Source organism: Vicugna pacos, chromosome 6 (genome assembly GCF_048564905.1).
Source record: "Vicugna pacos chromosome 6, VicPac4, whole genome shotgun sequence".
NCBI classification, from domain to species: domain Eukaryota; kingdom Metazoa; phylum Chordata; class Mammalia; order Artiodactyla; family Camelidae; genus Vicugna; species Vicugna pacos.
The window spans coordinates 69,771,291-69,795,026 of NC_132992.1; the positions used below are offsets into that span (position 1 = coordinate 69,771,291).

Genomic DNA, 23,736 nt, shown 5'->3' on the forward strand with positions numbered 1-23,736 from the left:
ATCCTAAAGCACTGCCAGCATCAGTCCTGTCCATAACAGGGGACACAAAGAGTGGGGGGGCCCACTGGAGAAAATAAAGCTACAGGGGAGAAAGCCAAAAGGCCCCTCCCAGGGGAATCCTCTCCCTCAGGCATTACTTGGAAAACCGGGATGGAAGGGGTTAAGAACTCCCTGGCTCAGCTGGCCCCCCGGAGCCCTGAGAACCCTGTGTCTGCTCTCTCACCAGGAGCCTGGAAGCAGCCACTGAGAACACAGGCTCTGGCTCACTATGTGCTTTGGTGGCCGTCCAGTCCTTCTAAAAATGTAAAATGCCCATCATCCTACCCTTCCTTGTACCTATCCTCTTTTCCTCCATCTTTATGGGACACAAAACTCATACCTTAAACACATACCCTGTAAATATTTACTCCTAGACGCTGTGCTGTAAAATCAGAAAACACGTGCCTGTTCACACAGATGTCTCCACCTTAAAGGATGCATTTGGTTAGGGTTGCAATTTGCCAGGAGTCTGGACACCATCTCACCAGTTCTGGGACTACATGGTCACATGGCCCATCAGTAATGTCCTTTGTGCTCCAGCCTGAGGCCAGCAACCCCGGCTGTGTCACTGATGCTTCAGAAGAGCGAGGAAAAGACCAAGTAAGGCTGATGACTTTTCTCAGTGCTGATTAAAGAAAGCACGGGGAGATGTTTCCATTTTCCAGTGGAAGGTCATGTGGGTCAGTTCATGCCCCAGCGAAGCGACTTGTTATCACCACCAAATGAGCCAGTTGAGGGGATAAACGTTTAACTTGAGAGGAACTATGTCGACAGGGCTGTGAATGAAGTGGTGTCATTCCCCCTTAGAGAGCTGCAGGACATCCCGGAGATTTAGAGCAGAAGCCTCGTCCACATCATAATCGTGGTATCAGAATTCAGCAAGCCCCCTTCCTCTCGTGCTCAGCCTTGCCCCTCCCCGCGCCTCTTCCCACCACCACCTCCACAGGACTCGGGTGTGTCAGCCCCATCAGTCTACAAGGGACCAGCGTTTTCCGAGACTGAAAACAGTGCTCAGGAAGGAGAAAGGGGTGAGCCTTAAGCACCAGCCCCAAGGGTTAGGAGAGCTCAGGGACCACAGAGCTGAGGGGCGGCTCAGCCCAGGGATGAAGGCCCAGACTAGTGACACATCCAGAAAGCAAGCCGGGAGGCAGGTACTGGGAGCCACAGAGACGTTTGCCTGAGGTAGGACAGAGCCTTAGGAAAAGAATGAAAATGAAGTTTACCCCTTCCCCAGATTTAACAATGGAACCTGATTCCTGGTTACCTGCCTCGGGGGTGCCCAAAAGAAAAAAAAGAATTTGAGAGAAACACTGATTGGCTATCAGTCTTCAAAAGCGGGATTTCTCTAAGGCAATGGTTCACAAAGGGGATTTCTTCAACATGTAAATTCTAGGCCCCCACCCCAGACCTACTGAATCTGAAATTCTGGGGCGGGATCGGGCAGTCTGCATTTAAAGTAAGGAACAGGTGACTGCGATGCACTCAGGCTGGAGGACCATGGCTCTAACGAGACACGTGAGAGTGGTATCACATTGTGTCATACACATTTTCTGTTAGATCTGTGCTTCATATAAATTAATTTATTTAATCATCACATAGCCCTATGATACAGATGTGTTACTGTTCTGATTTCACACAGGTGCTACTTAAAGCACAGGGAAGCTTATCTACGGTCACACGCTAGTTAGTGGCTGCACTGGCTCTGGGCCCAGGCAGCGTGGCTCTTAGCTGGACCAGCCGACACCAGCCGGCCACGGGCACATACAGCCACCCACCCGAAGGACGTTAAATCAGAGTGGCTGCCAGGCCCTGGAGGCCAGGGCTTCTCAAATTTGAGTGCTATGCAAATAAATCACTTAGGGATCTCGTTAAAATTCAGAATAGAATTCATAGGTCCAGGTGGGGCCTGAGAGTCCACGTTTCTTACAAGCTCCCCAACAGGGCAGCCAACTGTCCAGGTTTGCCTGGCACTGAGGGGTTCTCAGGGCACTGGACTTTCAGTCTAAACCTGGGAATGTCCTGGGCAAACCTGGACAAGGTGGTCACCTGATTCCCAAGTGATGCTGATACTGCGGACCACACTTTGAGAAGCAAAAATGCAGATCCTCAAGGTGAGGAGTTTGGATTGTTCTCAAGTGTGATAAACATTCCGCAAGCGTTGCATGGCATAGTGTATTTTATACTCTACAAAGGCCCCTCTGGCCACTCCAGGGAGAAAAGACTATAAGAGGCAAGAACAAAGGCTGAGAGACCAATAAGGAAGTTGCAGTGATCCGGGCAGGAGCTGATGGTGAGGGAGACGGAGACAGGGAGACAGATTTGGGGTACATTTTGGATGGGGAGCCAAAATGTGTGTGAAGGAAAACAGAGCCAAGGGGGAATCCTAGGACTTTCACTTTAGGTATAGTATTATTTTTTTTTTAAAGAATAAGCTCAGAAAGAGATATGAAAGTCAGGAAAGACTGAGACATGGAATGAGAGAGAAAGATGCAGAAAAATTATTGAACTGAGTGATGTGTGATTTTTTTTTTCTAGAACAAAACTCATTTACAAATTAAAGCCTCAAGCAGAATTTGTAAGGGCGGGGAGGGGTCCATATAACATCACAAACAGCTAGTTTCCTTTGAAGATTAAATGTGCCTGCTATGGACTGAGGTGTTTCTCCCCCAAAATGCATATGCTGAAGCCCTGCCCCTCCATGTGATGGCATTACGAGATGGGGCCTTTGGGAAGTGATCAGGTGTAGATGAGGTCATGAAGATGAGGCCCTCTTGGTGGGATCAGTGCCCTTATAAGAAGAAACACTACAGAGCTTGCTTCTCTCTATTGATAACCAAGGGAAGGCCGTGTGAGGACACAGCAAAAAGATGGCCATCACTGACCCAAGGAGAGCATCCCCACCAGACACCGGCCCTGCCAGCACTTTTATCTTGAACTTCCAGCTTCCAGAACTGTGAGAAATAAACTCCTATTTTTTGAGCCACGCAGTCTATGCTATTTTGTTACACTGACTTTCACACTGCCCACTAGTACACCTGTTTCTTTTGAAAACCACTGTGTAATATAATGCGTTTGATAATTGGCCTTTGGGGGGAAATTAAGGGACAGCAGTAGGACCATGCCAAAGACCCCAGGCTGAGACTGGGGTCTGTCACTTGGGGTTTCAGTATCCTGACATAACTGAATGGAGTCCAACTCAAGCACATTCACATCTCAGCTTCTCATCTTGCTAACCAGGTGACTTGGGGCAAGTTCCTCAACCTTTCTGAGCCTCAGTTTCCTCAGCTGTAAAACAGAGTCAAAGCACGTGCCTCACAGACTTGCAAACATTACCTGACACCTAGTAGATATTCCATCATGCCTTTCCCTCTTTCTTTTCCTCTGTAAATAATTTTATTTCTGAAAAGGCAGGGGGAAAAAATCAAAAGCCTAAATAAGTAAGCTTTCCCAAGAAGTGACACGTGGCTGGAGAATTCACATTCATGCTCCAGGTCCAAGGGCACAGCCCTTGGTCTCTGTGTGCCTCAGTGTCCTCTGGGGGACACAGCACCTACCTTATAAGGTTGCTGTGAGGGATGAATGAGATAAACGTGGCATGCCTAGCACAGTGTCTGACACATTTGAGGAATGTCAACAAGTATTATTGTCATTGTCACTGATCAGGATGTGGAACTCTTCAATCCTGAACATTTTAGGTAATTAGGCCAAAACTGAGAAAGAAATAAAAGTGGCTCACAGACAGGCAAGGGGCAGGTAGATGCCTGATCCTGGGGAAACGGATGGTCAATACAGAGATGCCACACTTGGCCAGATCTGCTCCACAGCCTCCTCCCTCTGGATCTCACATACCCATCTGATCTCCCCAGTCAGACCAGAAGTTGTCTTAGGGCCAAGACCACATGGTATGCCTCTTTTGAGACCCAATTACACTTGGCCCCACGAGTGCGGGCATGCACAGTAAGTGCTTAATAAATACTCATGTTTAACCCGTAAGGAAGGATTGGTGTCCCATATCTAAGATTTAGCAAAGAATGTTCCAGGGCCAGATAGTTCCGCCTGATGCCAATGAGACCCCCCATAGGCAGTTAGCTTCCCAGTATTGCACAGCCGCAGACCAGCCCTGACTCCGATTAGCCATCTGTGGTCCCAGACGTGCTCTGTTGGTCCAAGGTGTGCGGGCCTGGTGCCAAACACCCACAGCACCTGAAGGCTCGCGGTAACCCCACGAGGTCAGTATGATGATTCTCTCTGTTTTACAGAGGAGGCAACGAAGGAGCAGAGAAGTGTAAGTAATTGACCCCCATTTACACAGACAGAAGATGTCAGGGCAGCAGAGTCATTCGCACACTGGCCCGGCCAAGTCCAGTGCCATTTTCTCAGCCAGTAGGTCAAGATTGTGGATGGCCCATGGGTCTGGAGGATTAACTCCAAGCATACCTTCAAGGCCAGACCCACCCCTCGGGTTCTTCTTTGCTTTGTAATGTGTAAACTGTTTAGTTAAATAATAATTCACCTAAGGAACACCTGTCATTAGTTTCCAAATTTGCTCTTTAGGGAGCGAGAAGCAGCGCGCTCTCCCAGGCAGAGCCGTGTATCTAAGTGGTCCTCTCTCTCCCGCGCCATAAAGCCTGCACTTCCTGCTTCCAGGCCGGGTAAGTGGTGAGTTGTCTGTGTTTTATGGCTTTTCAGGCACCTTTCAGACTGATCCAAAATTCTTAAGCTTGTGTCAAACATGATTTTTCACTCTCTTCTTTAAAGCTGCATCCTTGCCCCTGGGCCGTATGTCAGAGAACAGAGATGTCAGAAGATGAACATCTGTTAGATCTTTCCCATCAGTGTGGCAATGACATCATAGGCTTCTTTTAGATAATTTGCACATTATCAGACTAATTTTCAGATTATCTAATCAGCCAACATTACCCTTAATCAACTCGGCTCTCCTCTTCCAGCTCTGCAGAGTACCACATGCCCTCCAAAGGCACACTGGGGTGGGGATTTTTCTTCTCTTGACAGATATTGAGAGCCTAGCTATATGCCAGGCACACCATTATTAGCCAGAAGACCGAGACCTCCCGGGACCGAGGACAGCCTGACTTCCATTCCAGGGACCTGAGAAACAGGCTTGGAATAAATTTGGAAGATCCATATTTTAAAACACATTTCCCTCGTAGGAGCTCCAAGTGTGTTGTAGAGAGCATTTTATATTCATTGATGCTATTAAATAAGAGAGATACACCATATAACAATGAATAACATGCCAGGAGGATTTCTTTATGAATCATTTGCTCTTACTTCTAGTAATGGCCACCTCGGCTCTCCTTTTCCTACAGGGTGACAGCCACACAGCCTGACAGGGAAGACGCTTCCAGCTGTGGGCCCTGCCCATGTTTCCACCATTCCTCCAACACTAGTGTCAGATCCAACCACAACCAACTGTGTGAATGCACCATACTATTTTATATCTCCCTGCCTTTGTACACACAGTACCTCTACCTGGGAAGCCCTCTCCCTCCCAGTAAATTTCTCCTCATTCTTCAAGGACTAATTTGAATGTCACCTCCTCAGGGAAGCCTCTGCAAATCCCCTAATGCAATGATTCTCCAGCTTTCCTGTGCACCGGAATGCTGTGGACAGCTTTTTAAAACAGATTGCTGGCCTGCACCTCTGAGTCTTTGTTTTAGGAGGTCTGGTGGAGCCAAGGATCTGCATTTCTGATAAGTTCCCGGGTGATGCTGATGCCACACTTACAGCACTGCTGTCCTAAGGAGCAGAGAGTGTACTGTGCCCTTGAGCCCTTGGCTTCCTTCGCCACTCTCTTCACACCCTATTACACATTCCTGCTCACCACCATGAGCTCCTCAAGGATGGGAGCCTAGACTGTACTCACAACATGGTTACCAAACCAAAAGATGGATGGGTAGATGGATGGATGGATGGATGGATGGACAGATGAATGTATTAGACTGAATTTATCTACACAGCTTGTCCATCCAGGTCCATGATCTCACGAATGCCCATACCCACCCCACCTCCCAGAAAGGAACCTTGAAAAAATCACCTATAATAGATTCCCACTGTGCAGAGGAGGTCAAAATAAATTCAAGAAGAGCTTTGACATTGTGAACCTGTGTCAAAGGAGTTTTGACTACTAATCCAATGCTCTTTTTGTTTACTGAGGTGGCATTTAGGAGTCACAAAGAATGCCTCTGAGTGGCACCTCTCAGAGTCCTAACCTCCCCAGACCCTCCCTCCTTTTATTTATATATACGTAGTCTATGTGTGCATGTATCTGTATGCACACACGTGCGCACGCTCACACACACACACACACACACACATACACACACGGTGATTTCATCTGTAGAAGGTAGAGGAAGGTGGTAAGAGAAATAAAAGAAGGCAGGAGAATCCAGCCTCCCACAGGGAGGAGAAGGGCAGCAGCTCAGGCGGGGAAGACCCCATCAGAAAAGTCCTACCTCCCAAGGTAGGGGGGTTGTTTGAGCGCCAAGCATCCCTGGGCCGCCTGGAGCTGAGGCAGAGAGGCAAGGGCACAAAGGAAAGGGGACAAACCTACAGGAGAGACAAGAAGCATATATTCAGGAGAAAATGAGACAGGAGGAGAGGAACAAAGGCAGGAGAGCATGAGCCGGGAGGGGCGGGAGGACGGGAGGAGCAGCAGTGAGTGCTGAGCTGGCAGTGCGGGGCAGCGGGGCCGGGGGAGGTCAGTGCTGGCTCCAGCACTCCGTTCTGCCCTTTCAGCAGCCGCAGGAGCAGTGATGAGCAATGGGCTTCGCTGGAGACCCAGCTGGGGGGAAGCCGCCAGGGACAGCAGGAGGACCAAAGTCAAAAGGTCTCAACTGCTGCAGGTGGTACAAACATGGATGCCCGTGACACTGGCAACTCCTGAGTCTGCAGGGCTGTGCTCACAAGCAGCTAGGGTCCCCCCCGCAGCTCTGCTAAAGAGGGAAAAGTCTGCGTTCCCACCTCGCTGGCACCCAGAACTTTTCCTGGAGGAACTGCAGCTTAGCCTTTTGGATGAACCTCTCCTGTCTCCCTCCCCCACTCAAAAGCTTTGCCAAGGGAGGACCACAAAGCGGAGACCTCAGAATGCTGCAGAGCCGTCACATTTGATTCACCACACAGCCCAGTGGCGTTTAGGGGCAGGATGGATGGGAGCCCACCCCCCACCCCAAACAGTGGGAGCAGCTAATGACTGGGTATTGATGATGCTGGCAATTAGCGCTCACGAGAAGATGGTTGGGGTTGCAGGGGCGGGGCACCCCCCAGGGGAATGTGGGAGGGAACAGAGCACACATTCGGAGCAGCAAGCAGATCAGCGGCGTTTGTGCTGCAGAGAACCTGGGAAGAGCCGCTGTCTCTCGGATCTGTCCAGAGAAACAGTGGAAGAGAAAAGGGATGGCTCCTGTGGACACTAAGGGCCTTTCTGCCCCACCTTGCCCGCTAGTAAAATTAGAGGTAATCACAGACTTCTCAGAGGCCTTGTGAAGAGATGTCCCTAAAAAGTTGTTTGTGAGGGTTCTGGAACCTTCCTCGTGTGAGGAGGCTCCAGATAAAGCCCCAGTACAGCTATTCTTTTCTATGCAGTTTAAAACTGCATAGTCGGACGATCCTTTTTGAAGAGCCCCGTTTCTCATCAGCAGGGTGAGAGAAGAGGGGCGGAGGGGGTCGGAGCAAGAGACAAGCACTGACAAATCCCCAGAGAGGACAACACGCAACGGGGTACGATTTCTTAGGGCTGCGTCTCCATCCAGGAGGAGAAAGGACCCGCTTCCTTCCTAAGCAAGGCCGCCCGGCCTCACGGTGAGGACACGAGGGGAGGGAAGACAACGACCCACGAGACTGCGTGAGGCAATCCTGGCAGACAGAGGAAAATGTGGGCCGGGGCCCATCTCGAAGTCAACAGCCAGCCGGGAGGGGCGGGAAGGAGTCGCTAAGGAGGAGACCCCTGGTCCACTTGGGGCCCGCAGGATACCTGGGGGTCCACAAGAAGCCTCCCTCTGCAGCTGCCATCACATGCACACCCATGGAAGGGACCCGGACAAAAGAGAAGCACTCCAAGCCCCGCAGCGCGAGGAAAGCCCTACACACGGGGACAAAACGGCCTGACATTTGAGAAGAGGTGTAGAGGAGATAAGCCAGCACTGGGGTGGGGGGGGAGGTGAGAAATAACACCACGCTCAGGAGTACTTTAGAAAGAGCAGCCATCTCTAATACACACTTTCCAGGTCGCAGCCCAGATCGCCCCAATCAAAGGGGAGCGTTCTCAGGCGCCTCACGGCAGGAGACAGTAGCGACGCCTTGGCCACTTAGATCAGAGAAGGAGATGGGGAAATGCGAAAACCAGCTGATCAGTACAGGTCAATATATTTTCCTTTCTGGAAGACCAGGGTGTCTGGACCAAGGGAACCCCGACCAGGGAGCAGGCGGGGACCTCAGCGTGGGAGCTCCCCAGAAGCCGGTGCGGGGAGGTGAGCACCTCCTGCCTGCTTTTCAGGCTCTGCCCACATGAGAATAGAAGGTAAGAAAATAAGGGGTCTCTCACATGTAAGGCTTGAATCCTGAAAGTGAGCAAGAATTACATAAGGTGCTGTGGGCTGAGCTGCATCCCTCTAAAACTCGCGTGCTGAAGCCCTGACTCCCAGGCCTCAGGATGTGACTATATTTGGATGTAGGGCCTTTGAAGAGATGCTTAAAGAACAAAAGTTAAAATGAGACTCTTAGGATCGGCCCTAATCTAATCTCACTGGTGTCCTAAGAGAAAGAAATTTGGACACAAAGAGACAGCGGAAGTACGCACGCACAGAGGGACGGACGACTATGTAACGGGGCAGCAAGAGGGTGGGCGCCTGCAAGCCAAGGAGAGAGGCTCAGAGACACTCAACCCTGGTGGCACATTGATCTGGGACTTCCAGCCTCCAGAACTGTGAGAAAACCAATCTCTGTTCTTCAAGTCAGCCAGTCTTTGGTATTTTGTTATGGCAGCCTAGGCAAACTCAGACAGAAGGCAGTGCCACAAGGGGAAAGAGGGCTGGGGGTCAGGAAAAACCCACACTAATGCAAAGAAAGGTCTTGGCCGAGCTGTGCTCATTATTTCAAATACTTGGTGAAGACAGCCAGTTGACATCAGTTGACTGAGCTGACTGACTGAAAGCCATGGGAGTCACCCTTAAACCCTAGAGTCTGAATATTTTGAAAAGTCTGATTTCTTTAATTACTTTGAATTGTTCATTTTAAGAACACCGACCACAAAATCTTATGAGCCAAATAAAAAACACATGGCATGTCCACAATTATCCTTCACCTCATGATCCTAGAATGACCCATCTCTTAAAGCAAGCCCTAAAGATCCCATTATCTCATCCCATTCTGAGTTTGGGGTAGTCCCAGAAGCCATAAGGAATGTTGCAGAAGTAAGTCACGTGGTGAATGCTAAGCCCTTTGTGACTCCCTAAATAGTAACTGGAACTTGAGGAAGGAAAGAAGGAATAGAAATGGAAACCCAAGTCTTCTGGATCATTTGGGGTCTTCAGAGCCCAGCATCTCAAATGACAAGAGCACCCAGGTCATGTTCGTTCAAACACAGAGCATGGAGGCTCCAGGGCAGTATTTCCAAGGCAGTAGAGCCTTGAACCAAAATGTGACCCTATAAGAGCCAAGACAATAGATTGAGAATGTTCTACATTTCTTGGTGGCCAAGGAGACATTTGGAATGTCTGTCTGAATTGACACACTGCAGGGCTATGCCCAACTCAGGGGAGCAGCCGTGAATAGATCTTCTGGAGCTGAAGGAAAAGGGTAGCCGGTCTGTCGTTTGACAATGGCCAGGTAAGGATGTTTCCCTTTTGCCTTAATACTTACCTTTGTCCTCCGGGAGTAGAGCTGGGTATGTTCCCCTGTCCAGCTCACTCCCAGCCTGGGGCTCGGCTGACCCACAGGGGCATCTGGGGCTGGGCTGAAATACCCAACTCACCACAGGTCATCGAGACCAATCACCAGGTGCCACCAGAAGATGCCAGAGGTGAGAAAAAGGAACGCTCCACCCACCTCATCACTCCCCCAGCCCCACAACGGGGAACTCACGTCTGTGGTTCTCGTTTCTGTGGCTGGGTGGGGACCGGGTCTCCTGGTCTTGGGCCTCATCCCCTTCCTCGCTGGCCAGGTGAGTGTGAGCATAGTGGTAGCTGAGTCCCGGCCGATTCTTGTAGCGCTTGCCGCAAACTAGAGGGGTAAGAGGAAAGGAAGGGAAAACACAAAGGTTAGCAACCTCTGCGGTCCTGGCCATCATTCTCCCAGGCAGTGACTCCTGTCCAACCTCCCCAGGGCTGGGTTTCCCTTAAAAAAAAGTCTCCTACTCCCAACACCCCCCATCCCACCGGATGGAACCAACATCACTACAGCAAAACAACCCCAGGTAAAGTACAGCCATACAAGTAGAGGCTGGGAGTTAAACAGTGTAAGAGTACCATCATTTCCTAGCTGTGAGCCCTTGGGAAAGTCACTTGCCCTCTCTGGGCCTCAGTTTCTTCACAGGGAAAATGGGAATAATAATAGTATTTAGCTAAAGGGTTATGATGAGTTCATCTCTATGCAAAGCACTTGGAACAGAGCTGGGCACATGATAAGGGTGATAATTATTGTAACAACTTTGAAGTTAAAAGACACTGGGAATCTACTGAGTTCCAACACCCCATGGCACAGGTGGGACAAGTGAGGCTCAGCAAGGCTAAGTGGTTTGCCTGGGGACACACAGCTAGCTGTGGCAGAGAGCCCAGTCTCCTGGCTTCCCATGCGGTACTCCTTTCACCACTCTGTGGTTGACTCTGCATGAAGCACAAAAGCTTTATATGGGTTATATTTTTAAGGTATCACCCAGTGATTTTGTGCCAGAAAAACACATTCCACTTCCATCATGAAAACATGAGTCCGAGGCATCCTTGGTAGATGTGGCAACCAAGAACTCATGCCCTTGATGGCCCGGGAAGCGTCTGATACCCCAAATCTCTAAGTATGTGTCCTGGTAGGCACCACCTCTCAAGTGGACAGTAGGAGACAAGGACAACAAGCAACACAAATACGGCTTCCTGGAGCCAAGAAGAAAGGGGCAGCTCCGTGGGTTGGCTGCTCAGTACCTGAGAAGCAGAAGTCTGGCTAAGTGGCTAAGACTGGACCACTATCTGCACCCTTCCCTCAGCCACAAAGCCCAATATCTCAGCCCCTGGAGGGGTGGCACTGATGGTAGCAGAAGCCTGAGGGTCTTCCAGGAAAAACCTGGTGCCAACCCTCTCATCTTGTCCCCACCTCTCCCAGCAGAGCCATCCCCACCAGATCTGCTGGAGCCCCCGAGCTTGCCAGCTTGAAGAGGCTCTCTTTTCACGTGACTGGGCGACAGCAGAGAGTGTGAACACTTCACAAGGTGGAAAGAGCACAGACTTCATTATCAGACTTGGGTTCAAATCCCACTGCCAGGCGCTGACCCAAGCTGCGAGACCGCCACAGTGTGGAGGAGAACAGGGACCCAGCCATCTCACCCCATCTCCTCGTTGCTTCTGATAGGGCTTTCTTCCTTACTAGGATCTCGGAGGTTTTTCAGGTATTATAACCATTGGCAAAAAATAATGTCATCTCTTCTTTCTCATATTTATATGAAATTTTTTATCTTCTTAGCTTAATTTGTTTGTAAGAATATCGAGACAACATTTTTAAATGGCAAAAGCAAGCTTTTCCTATTTTAATGAAGTTGGATTTATGTGATATAAGTAGCTAGTTTTTCATCTTTATCAAGTTTAAGTAGGTCCTCTTACTCCTGACGTAGAGTTTTATTATAGGAGAGTTTTATTAGCCACCCTTTCAGCATCTGCTAATATATGAGTCTCCTTTCGTCGGTTGATATGGTGAATTATATTGATCTCCTAATGCTTCTGACTAGGGAGCCATTCTTGCATTCCTAGGATAAACCTCGTTTGGTCAAAGCATAGTATCTATTCGATACACTGCTGCATTCTATATTCTAATTTTGTATTTTGCATCCATACTAAGACTTGAGATAGAGCTACAATTTTTGGCCCACCTTTTATCATGATTTTCATCTCTATGGTTATCTTGACTTCCAAAAATGAATTGAGGAGTTTTGCTGTGTGAAACTGGACAAGATACATAATCTCTGTGTCTTTTTTTTTTTTTTACTTTTGATTTTTTGGGAGGAGGTAATTATCTCTGTGCCTTTTTCTTAAATCTGAAATAACAGTACTACTTACCTTGAAGGATTATTAATAATAATTGTATAGTATCACACTCAGTACATAGTACATAATAGATGCTCAATAAACGGCAGTGAGGGGTGAGGGGCTTCAGAGTGGCCTGCCACATCTTAAGTGCTGGGCCCTCCTGAAAGGGGACTTCGACCCTTTCCTCTACTATGGAATCTGGCAAGTGGCTGGACTTTCTTACTAAGGTGAGAGTCTGAAATTCAGGTTGGTGACCTAGTGACTATAAATTCAAGTCCTACAAATGGCTTCCTCTCTCTTGTAAGCATTGCAAAAAATAACAACATGGCACTACACACATCAGTTCCATTTGACTCAGGAAGTGAGACACGTGAAGACCCCCACTGTGGCCCTGCTGGTGGCTTTTTCTATCTAAACTTTTAAATGATCTAAGGTCAATAAGCAGCAAATTATGGGGTCATTCGATATAAATCCATTTAGTTAGCAAGCATACTCCTAGTGAGAAATAAATGTTTATTAAAAATAAAAACAGTATGTCACTATTTATATGGGGAAGCCTCAGCTGCCTCTACAGATCTCCCCACTGCACCCTCCACAGAATTTTATTTGTGCCACTTTGTTTTGTCAATTACCACTGTCTTCCTTAATCAGAATTTCAAGATTTTAAGAGTCATGTGGTCTAGTTATCTATCAAATTGCTTTATTCCCATGAACACTCTAGATGCCTTCCTGGAACAACTCCACTGATGGGGAACTCATTACCCATCCAAGCAGGCATTTCTTGTTTGATCTCCTTGAACTATAGTTCTGACTGTACAGGAGGACCTCTCTTAAGGACAGCTTCCTACTGATTTCATCTTCATAGCAACAACTCCACCTCACACACTGCCATGCACATTTTGCACCTTCAAAACACATCCATTGAATAGTTGATGGGTGAACACGGCAGCACTTTGTGGGAACGCCAGGAGATTGGGGAGGAGGTAAGCATGAGAATCGGATCCATCTATCCACATCAATCTCGCATTAACAGTTCTTAAAACCTACAAAACTAAACCCAAGATAAAAGCTCCCCAAGTCTCCTTCCCCAACACCAGAAAGAGTAGTTCTTTTTAGAACAGATCCTTTTGCTAGAAGAGAGATTCCCAAAGAGTGGTCCCCAGACCATCAGCATCACCTGGGAAGTTGTTAGAGATGCAAATTCTTGGGCTCCACCCCAGACCTACCGAATCAGAAACTCTCGGGGTGGGGCCCAGCAATCTGTTTTAACGGCCCCGCAGGTGATTCTGATGCACACTACAGTTTGAGAAACACTCTGCCGGAAGACAGAATATATGGAGGCTTGACTCTGCCTGCCCTTGGGTGGAAGTGGCAGGCGGGGGCAGCAGGAGGAAGCCCTGAGACCTGAGTTTGGTTATTAGAAGAAACAGAACCAGAAAGCACAGGGACATCCTGGAAGCTGGACCCCTTAACCACGATCCTTATAGGCAGAGATTTCCGGATAGAGCTCCATTTTTCTCCACCTGCTTATAGCATGTCATTCCTTCATCACCAGGTGATGAAGGTCAAGAAAACATTTACTAAATACCTAACATGTGCCCAGTCTTGAGGCACCAGAGAACAAAGATAAAAGAGCCCCAGTCCACTCCCTCCAGGAGTCCACAGTCTAGAAAGAGGAGACATACACATCAACTAGCAAGGAGGGAGCGGGGAAAAACGCACTAATGGGAGCATGTGCCAGGCAAAGAGGAGGGGTCAGCACACAGGCTTGAGGGGGTGATGGGGACGGCTTCCCAGAGGAGGTAGATGAGCTGCAGCTGTGAGACAGTAAACATGACCGGGCAGACAAAGGAGGAGGGCATGAGAGCACCAAAGCACATTCTGTCAGAACCTTTGGAGAACTGCAGGATATTCAGTAAAGCCAGTGGGAAGGGGGCATGGGGGTGGGCATGAGGAGGACTAAGGAGAGGAAGGTGGGCAGGACTTCATCCTGACAATGGGGAGCCAGGGGGGATTGTACCCCAAGGACCAACTTAATCAGATTTACATTTTAGAAATACTGCTTAATAATTATCAGAGAAATGCAAATCAAAACTACAAGGAGGTATGACTTCATACCGGTACAAATGGCCATCATTAAAAAGTCCACAAGCAGTAAACACGGGAGAGGCTATGGAGAAAAGAGAACCCTCCTACAATGTTGGTGGGAATGTAATTTGGTGCAGCCACTAGGGAAAACAATATGGAGATTCCCTAAAAAACTAAAAATTGAGTTACTGTATGATCCAGCAATCCTACTCCTGGGCATATATCCAGAGGAAACTCCAATTCAAATAGATACATACACCCCAATATTCACAGCAGCACTATTTATAATAGCCATGACATGGAAGCAACCTAAATGTCTACCAATAGATGACTGGATAAAGAACTTGTGGTGTATACACACACACACACATATACACATGATGGAATACTACTCAGCCACAAAAAAGAATGAAATAATGCCATTTGCAGCAACATGGATGGACCTAGAGATTATCCTACCAAGTGAAGTAAGTCAGACAGAGAAAGACAAATATCATATATCACTTATATGTGGAATCTAAAAAAATGAGACAAATGAACTTATTTACAAAATGGAAACAGACTTACAGACATAGAAAACAAACATGGTTACCAAAGGGGAAAGGTGAGGTAACAATAAAGTAGGAGTTTGGAATTTGCAGATACTAACTGCTATATATAAACAGATACACAACAAGGTCCCACTGTATAGCACAGGGAACTATATTCAACATCTTGTAATAACCTATAATGAAAAAGAATATATATATAAATGTATAACTGAATCACTGCTGTATACCTGGAACTAACATAACATTGTAAGTCAACTATACTTTAATTTTTAAAAAAATACCGCTTAAGACTATAGTGTAGAAGATGAATTTGGAGGTGGCAGAGACTATTTTAATTTCCAATGTGTGAACAATGAGGACTTCGGGATGGGAAAGAGCCTAGAGAGAGAATCTGGAATAAGGGGGAGCGGGTGGGAGTAAGCAGCAAGGAGGAGCCCAGACGACTACCACTAACTTGGCCTTCCTGCCAGGCGCCATTCAGCCTCCATCTACCCGCCCTCCCTCCACCCCACCCCCACCCAATTCCCTAGTCTCACCCGAGGCCACATTCCGCCTCCTTCTCAGCCCTCCTGCCCACTGGCCTTTTCATTTCTCAAACACTTTTCTTTCCACCACAGAGCCTTTGCACAAGCTCTTCCCACTGCCCAGAATGTCCTCCAGCCCCAACGTGCCTGATTAATGCTTCACCATCCTTCAGTTCTCAGTTCCAATGTCCTTCTCCAGGGAAGTCTTTCCAATCAAACTTAGGACCCCAGTGTGTTACCTGCCTAGGACTATTCATGCATCAGTATGTGTCTCTCTGGAAAACAGGGATGATCATGACAGCTCCCCTACCGCAGCAGCAGGCATGCACACTATTGCAGCTCCACGATCAGCACGGGAGCCTGCACTCGATGTCAGCTATGGGACGCAGGAGAAATACCCAGGTTTCTGACTTGGGCAACTGGGTGGAAGCATGTAGGAAGAAAATCAGATTTAGAGAAGGAAGGGAATGAGTTCAGTCTGGGGTTGGCTTATCCAACTGGAGCTTGGCAAAGACATGTGGATTTTGGAGTTGGCAGGGTGGCTGTGGAAGTTCTGGATAGGAAGAGAAGTGGCAGGAGAGATAGTGGAGAGAAGGAAGACAGGTGTGGACACAGGCTAGAACTCGGAAAATATCAGTATCTTAAGAGTCTGGTGGAGAAAGAGAAACCAATTTTAAAACTATGTTAAGACTCACACAGGAGTGAGTAACTTAAGCCAGAGGATCACGGTTTGCAGGTGACAGTAATAATGACACCACCAGTCACGGCCCCTGCTAACAGCAACTGAGTGTGTTCCACGTGCCAGGCACATGCTGGTGCTTCAAGTAAACTTACTCCCAGCCACCTGCACCCCCGTTTCACAGAGGCAGAGCCAGGATAATGTCAGATGCCTTCAAAGGGCCAAGAAGGATGAGGACTGAGAAGCAACCACTGGCTTTGACAATTAGGAAGTCACCTTAGTGAGCAGGGCATCTGTAACCTCGTGGAGAACAAGACTGCAGCGAGCTAGGCTGCTTCTGGAAATAAGGAAGTGGGGACGGGGCCAACAGGCCATTCCTTCCAGCCTGGCTGTGGAGAGCAAAGTCAGCCTGGTGGGCAGATGGGACTGTGGGGTCCAGGGAGGCCGAGTGGTGCTTGACCTTTAACAGAGTAGGTCCTTGGGCAGAATTGTAGGCTATAAAGGGAAAGGAGGCTATAAAGTGAAAGGCATGGTTGGGAGAGATGGGAGTTCATGGAGCAAGATGCCTGACCCCAAAGCAAAGCTGCTGACCCACGTCCCAGTCCTCCAAATAACTGCATCCTGGGGACAAGAGATTTCTAAGATTTATTTTTGGCTGAAGTGTATCTGGATCAGACTGCTACACTGAGATGAAAAGAAATGCCCTGGAAATCCTGCTTTGACTGGTTTGGGAGAGATGGAAAATCCAGCACCGTCTCACCTTCTCTATGTATCTCATCACTTCTTCCTGCCACTCTGAACACTTGTGGGCCAGCTTCGTAGACGTGTGACCTGTGTATTTACACAGGGTCCCATGCCCAGAAGGGCCCCACACTTAATCTGACGCTTTGCTGTCACCATCTTGAAATTTTTAATACTTATTAAACAAAGGGCCCCTCGTTTGCACTTTGCACTGGGCACAATAAATTGTGTATCTGGTCCTGGAAACCTACCGGGGCAGGGGGTGGAGGTCTGGGATTAAGTTATTCCAAACAGCCAACCTGATCGTGCAAGAGCTGCCACAGCGAATGCAGGACTCACCCAGCTCTAGCTGGGAGTCGAATTCCCTTCTGAGGTAACTTAGGAAAGCTGGCCAGAGGGGCTAGCCACTCAGCAGTGATCATTTTAGTGCCACCAATGGCTCTGGCCCTACTTCTGGGTCAACCCTGCCTTCAGAGAGGCAGGATCTGTACTGGTATGGGGGTAGGCTGAATCTGAACTGTCTGGGTTCAAATCTCAGCTCTGCTGCTGACGGACTGTATGATCTTGGGTGAGTGGCTAAATCTCTCTGTGGCTCAACACCCTCTCTGGAAGACGGGGATGATCATGACAGCACCCCTACCGCAGTTGTGAGCCTACATGAGAGAATACACGTAAAACAGTGCAGGGCTCACAGTAAGCCTCAGCCATTGTCAGCTGTTATTGTCAACACCGCCATCACAATGGATCCGCAAAGGGAATAAACCCTAAAGGGAATAAACCCTAAAGGGAAAGGGGGGGAGGGGACTAGGAGGTTCTCCTCTGAAATCTGGGGTGATGAAGTTGCAAGAAAAAGAATGTTGGGAAAGATACATTCTGAAAATAAAGTATTAGAACCATCTGCTATCCTTTTATCATGTCAGCAGTCTCACTCTGGAATGATCTGTCGTGCGGAATCAGACAGAGCCCCAAGACTGCTGAAGCATTCAGAGAGGGCTGTGTCCCCATTCTCCCACTCCAGTCTCCCTCCCCAGGGCGAGCTCCTTGGCATTGTGCACCTCTGCAGCCATCACCCCTGGGACCAGTCAACCCTGTCTGTGCACGACCAAGGTCCTTCTTTTCACCTTGGCAGTGCGCACCTGGATCGTGGGTTCCTGGCGCGGCGCACATGGAGAGGAATGGCTGTGACAATAAGGAAGGTCCAGCTTGCCTTCCTCTCTCTCCTTCCCCCAGGGGCAGATCCATCTGTCAAGCTGCAGAATTAGTGCTTGCCCACTTCCCAATCCAGAGCTGGATTCTCCAGGCAGGACCTCCTGCCTGGAGTTATGAATACCTTCAGTGCTGCCCCAGATTATTTACAGCACCGCCCCACCCCTACCAACCCTCTACCACTCACTTCTTATGGGGATGGGGTAGGAAGAGGAGGAGGAGGGAGAGAGGGAGGAGGGGGAGGAACAACAATCAGGGGCAGTTTGTGTGAACAAAGCCGGCTGCAGCAGACAGCAGAATCCTTCCTGCCGGGGAGAAGCGGCCGCCTTCCCCACTGATAACTTAATGACTCTGGCACATTTTCATCAGCCCAACTTGGAGCACGCAGTGGGTATCTGAGCCAGTGGTTTCCGAGAGCCTGAAAGCAGCAACTGAAAGCAATTACGGGATGAGCGTCTGAGCGGCCAAGAGACAAAGCCTGGGCCTTGGGAGTCACGGCAGCATCTCTTTCCCAGCTCTGCCCCATGGCACTTACATACAGCCCTGAGGACACCAATTCCCTCTGCCTGCAGCTCAACTTCCTCATCTGTAAAGTCGACCCAGCAGTGCCTGTCATTGGCAGATGTCTCCAAGGCATCATACTGACAGACTATAGGGTAGGCACACATTGAATCTCACAACAGCTCAGGAGGTAGGGATTATCAACCCATTTTACAGAGATGGAAACTGAGTCTGGGAGCATTGAAGCAACTCACTATTTAATGGCAGAGTCAGGATTTAAACTCAGGACTAGAAGATGTGCTAGTCATTCTCCACTCGCCACCCCTCCCAGTGCCTGGGGCTGACCTCTTTGGCCTCTTGCCTTCTGTTTCTGGTGGAATTTGGCCATGGAGAGGCACTGGCAGGAGAATGGAGTGTAAGAAGAAAGGTTGAAGACTTGTGCCCTGCCCATCCCTGCCCGAGTAGCATCCCTGGTGCGAGGGCTCCCCTCCTCGCCACTCCAGCCCTCCCTGGGAGCCACATGTCCTCCCTGCTCCTCGGGCAGGGATGGGGAGGGCACCCCTTGCCCTTGTGGTACCTTTATCCTGCCCACACCTACACAATCACTCCATCATTAAACTCTCTTCCATGCAGCCCTTCTGAGTGGAGCCCTTACATTCTGCTGAGGCCAGGACAGATACAATTTGGGGCCATTTTGACAGAAGAAACATACCCTACCAGACTAGCTCAAATGTCTGGGGATCCCCATATCTTCCCAACAACCCTCGGTCTTCTCTCTGCAGAATCATCTAGGGGGTGGAGGAATGTCTACACCAACATGGAGAGGAACCCCAGGTCAGAAAAGCCTGGCTGTGAATAGCTTGAGACAAAACCCAAGGGACACTGCAGACAGCCACCAGCTCAGACTTATGTCCTCTGGGTGGGGTGTTTAGCCCCATGACTATGTTAGATGCCCAGGCTTTTCTTGAGAGCTAATGATGGTTCCACAGAGCTCAAGCAATAAAAGTCGTGGTTTTATAAATGGCCCAGGTCCTGCAACATTTAGGCACCAAAAAGATCCTCTCAGGTAAGCCCAGGTAGGCTTCCCTCCCTGACCCGCTCGTGGGTGACCCTCTGCAGATCTGTGGTCTGGCCCTGGCTCTGATATTAACCAGCTATGCACCCTTAGACAAACCCCATGCCTTTCTGGGCTCGGTGTCCCCATCTGTAAAATATGGCAGGTGCCTCAGATGATCTCTAAGTCTTTCCATTCCAACACTTCATGAATCTGTTTCTCAGGGCCGTCCGAGGTCTATGTGCCTCCAGAAGCAATTAGTCCCTCAACTATGACAGAAAAACACATAGGTTTCCAGCCATAGGCTCCACCGAGGGGCTGCCTACACCCCTTTCCCCACCCTCCCAGCCAGGTCCACAGCTGCCTTCTTGGAGCTTCATGCCTTCTTCCAGGCCACCCTTGATGCTTATTTTAAGCTAAATTCTTCTGGTCAGAAACACAGGGGGCTGGAATAGGGCTGGGGTGTAACATCTTGATTTTTCAAAGCCACATTCCTCAGGGCCTGGCTCTGACCCATGTATTAGGAGTGAGCCCAGTGCCAGAAGCCATCAAATGCCAGTGATTCACAAGTCCTGTGTCTTCATCAAGGGAGGGCATTCTGCATATTTTAGAAATCTACTGTATGTAAATATGACTCCCGTTTTAAAAAAAAAAAAAGAAAAAAAACACAGGAAGAATGGAGATAAGCAACAAGGCTTTCATTTCAAAATACTCTATAACCTGACTCTGGAACCCCAGCAGAGAAATGCAGAAACTCCCCAAATCAAAGCATTAAATTTGTTTGTGGAACTCTTTCCTGCCCTACAGAGAAGCAGCGTAATATAATTCTGATGAACTCTGGGGTCAGCTCTCCTAGGTCAGCTAATTGGCTGTGTGACCTTGGGCAATTTACTTAATCTCTCCAAGCCTCAGTTTCCTTGTCTGTAAAATGGGGATAATAATAGTTGTACCTCTTATGGATATGGTGAGAAGTGAATGAGTTCATCCTTATAAAGTACTCAGCACACTGCCTGGCACATAACAAATGTTCGACAAACATTAGCTATTTCTGATCTTTCTTTTAGAGCTAACAGAATGCTTCTCTGGTCCCTGACAACTCCTGCAGCCAGAGCATAGAACAAAACTGAGGACTCAACCTAAAATATGAAATAAGAACCCTTTCCTGACTTGGTATAAAGAAAATAAATATTTATTGAGCTCATTTATGAAATCAGGCAGTGAACTAATCATCTGTACACACAGTCTCATTTAATCCTCTTGAAAACCCTCTAAGGTTAATCTTATTGTCCTCACTTGACAGAAAAAGAAACTGAGGCTCAAAGAGGTTGTTGGGATTTGTCCAGGTCAGGGCTGGGGAGTGATGTAGCAAAGACTTAAATCCGGGGCTTCTGATTGAAGGGCCATCTTCTTCTGGCCACCATCCCTTGTAGACACAGGGTCTTTGATTTCTTATTCTCTTGAGTCATACATTAGCATGTCCGTAATTAGCTTAAAGAGTAAAATATCATTCTTTGTTAAATACTCATTAAAAATCATTTAAATAATAAATATAATTGTCAACATTTCTGGGGAATATAAGTAGCAAAAGGTAAAAAAAAATCAGATGCAATACCATAAAGTGTGACAGCCCCCAAACATTTGGGAATCTGGCCAGTGTGCTCTCTTTTGGGATCTCTGGGTGAATATCTGACATAAACGCTCCCTCAGATGCTTTACTTGTCAGTCTCAGCCTACCTAGTGCTGCTCGTTGGCCCTTACCCGAAGTAGCCCCCATCCACCTAGGACACTGGTATAAGTTCCTCACTAACTAGCATCTACTAGACACTTGTGCCTGGATGTCCTGCCATTTCCACAAACCCATATGTCAGTGTTTCAGCACTCCCCAAATCACCTCCTCCTCTAGAATATTCCAGTTAGGCCTCCCTCATGTCTCCACTACCCAAGCTCAAGACTTCAAGAGTCTTTCGTTGCCGCCTCCCTCTCTCTTATACTCCACACCCTGTCTGTCCTCTGCCAGATTCTGTGGATTTTTCTTCCACAAAGTCTTTCTTGTTTGCCCCATCCATTTCATCCCTTTTGTCATCATCGTCCAGACTTCATGTCTTCTTCCTGACTGGAAAAGTCTCCCCTTAGCCACAGGCCTCGGGCTCTCTCCCCTGAACACCTAATCCTACAGATGAACCATTCCAGAGATGTCCCCAGGATCATCCATGATTCTGACTTTGCAGGCCAAACTCTAAGCAACTCAGCCTGGCATTCCTAGCGTCCTTGCCCAACTCTATTCCCCCCAGCCTCCCTACCCAAACACTCTGGCCACGCTGGTCTATCTTCTGTCCTGCTACATGCACCCCACGTTCATCAACATTTTGGGAGCGACCCCAACTGGCTCTGGGAAGCAAGCTGAATATGACATGGTCCCTGCCCTCAGAAGGCTCCCAGTCCAGCTTAAAGAACAGACAAATAGACAAACTGTTATCATATGACGTGTGAGGTAGCCTACACGGAGGAAAGTACAAGGTAAGGCAGATTCCAGGAAGAGGTGAGTGACTAGGGGATGGGGAGATTGCAGAGGAGAGCTGACTGGGACCAAATCCTGGCTCTGCCACTTATTTACTGTGTGACCCTGAAAAGATCATTCACCCCTCTTCTCAGCAGTTTCTTTATCCATAAGATGGCGATGATCATATCATCTATCTCCTGGTACTTTCTCCAGGATTAAAGAATTAATAGAGATGAAACCCATAGAACATTCTTGGCCCATAATGTAAGTCAACAAACTTTTGCCTCCTCCGTGACTCCTAAACTTATTGTCAGCCTTATCTTTCCAACTACACTGGAGGCAGAGGAAATGAGGGAAAGGCAAAGGTGTGAGAAACACTCATTAAGCACAAACCGTGTGCAAACATTTTTATATACATTATCACACGTAGCTTTCCTAACCGTGTGCCAGCCCCACTCCATACCTCAGGACAAGGGACACTCCCACAGCAAGATGATTTTCTTGAAAAGCTCTGAATAACAATCTGACCTTCGGCTTCTCATCACTTCAAAGTCAGCGCACTTCCTTCTTGGCACAGCGCTCTCTAACCTGCTTGCCTGACCCGGCCCCTCCTCACCCCCCACCCCCGCCCCCAGGACTTGAAATAAGAGAAACCAAAGGCTATGCACCAGGTCCTTTGACCTCACAGTTCTGCTTCTAGAAAATAATAAGAGCATTATGCAAACATTTAGCTGCAATATTATTTTTAATAGTGAACAAATTTTAAACTGTCTAAATGTCCAAGTGGAGAAATGATTGCACACACTGGGCATGGCCATATCACGGAACACCACATGGCCCTAAAATGTTGACATAAAAATGTCTCTGTTGACATGGAAGGATGTCTCTCATGTGTGGTTGAGTGGGGGAACGGGTTAAAATGGTATGTTATTTATTGGGGGATGATATTTGGTGTGCGCGGACAGAGATAGAGAGAGAGAAAATCCTAAAAAAGGATACAACAAAACAAAACGGAAGTTATCTCTAACGAGTGGGATTGCTGGTGATTTTTATTTTTCCCTTTATGCTTATCTGTAATTTCTGAGTTTCCTGCAGTGAATGTATACTATTTTTGACTGGATGAGAAAATAATTCAAGAGGGTGTGCACAGACATATAAAACAAACTATGGTTTCAAAGAGGAAGCAGGAAGAGGGATAAATTAAGAGTATGAGATTAACACATACACACTCCCATGTATAAAACAGAGAAACAACAAGGATTTACTGTAGAGCACAGGGAACTATACCCAATATCTTGTAATATTCTATAATGGCAAAGAATCAGAAATACATTTATACGTATGTTGTATATATATATGTATATAAACCGAATCACTTTGCTATTCACCTGAAACTAACACAATATTGTAAATCAACTACACTTCAATAAATAAATAAATAAATAAATAAATAAATAAATAAATAAATAAATAAAAGAGGCTGTGGGTGACAGCCCAGAAAAGGCAAACCTAGGTTTGGTGATCAATGGCAAGGTTCTCGAGAGTGCTAGAGGGGCAGGGCGGGGGCTGGGGAGGGCAGGCAGCAGGAGCAAAGGGAGAAGCGAAATG

The 23,736-nt window shown here is 47.9% G+C and overlaps 1 protein-coding gene and 1 long non-coding RNA gene across 6 annotated transcripts in view; one reads left to right on the forward strand and one right to left on the reverse strand.

Annotated features, from left to right (window-relative positions):
- The window catches only part of DPF3 (double PHD fingers 3), a 194,502-nt gene that overhangs the window by 60,182 nt on the left and 110,584 nt on the right, over positions 1-23,736 (reverse strand). For all 4 annotated transcript variants that reach the window (XR_012073736.1, XR_012073735.1, XM_072963369.1 and 1 more), the window contains exon 7: positions 10,141-10,278. Coding sequence is in view for 2 of the 4 variants with exons in the window: in XM_072963369.1 (XP_072819470.1) it covers positions 10,141-10,278 (138 nt within the window). In the remaining 2 variants the exon portion in view is untranslated. The remainder of the gene's footprint in view (positions 1-10,140; positions 10,279-23,736) is intronic.
- On the forward strand, positions 9,783-12,118 carry LOC140696967 (uncharacterized). Of its 2 annotated transcripts, none has more exons than XR_012073738.1 (3): positions 9,783-9,885; positions 10,036-10,219; positions 11,368-12,118. It is a non-coding gene; the product is annotated as an uncharacterized lncRNA (long non-coding RNA). The 2 variants fall into 2 exon arrangements; XR_012073737.1 differs by having other exon boundaries at positions 11,371-12,118.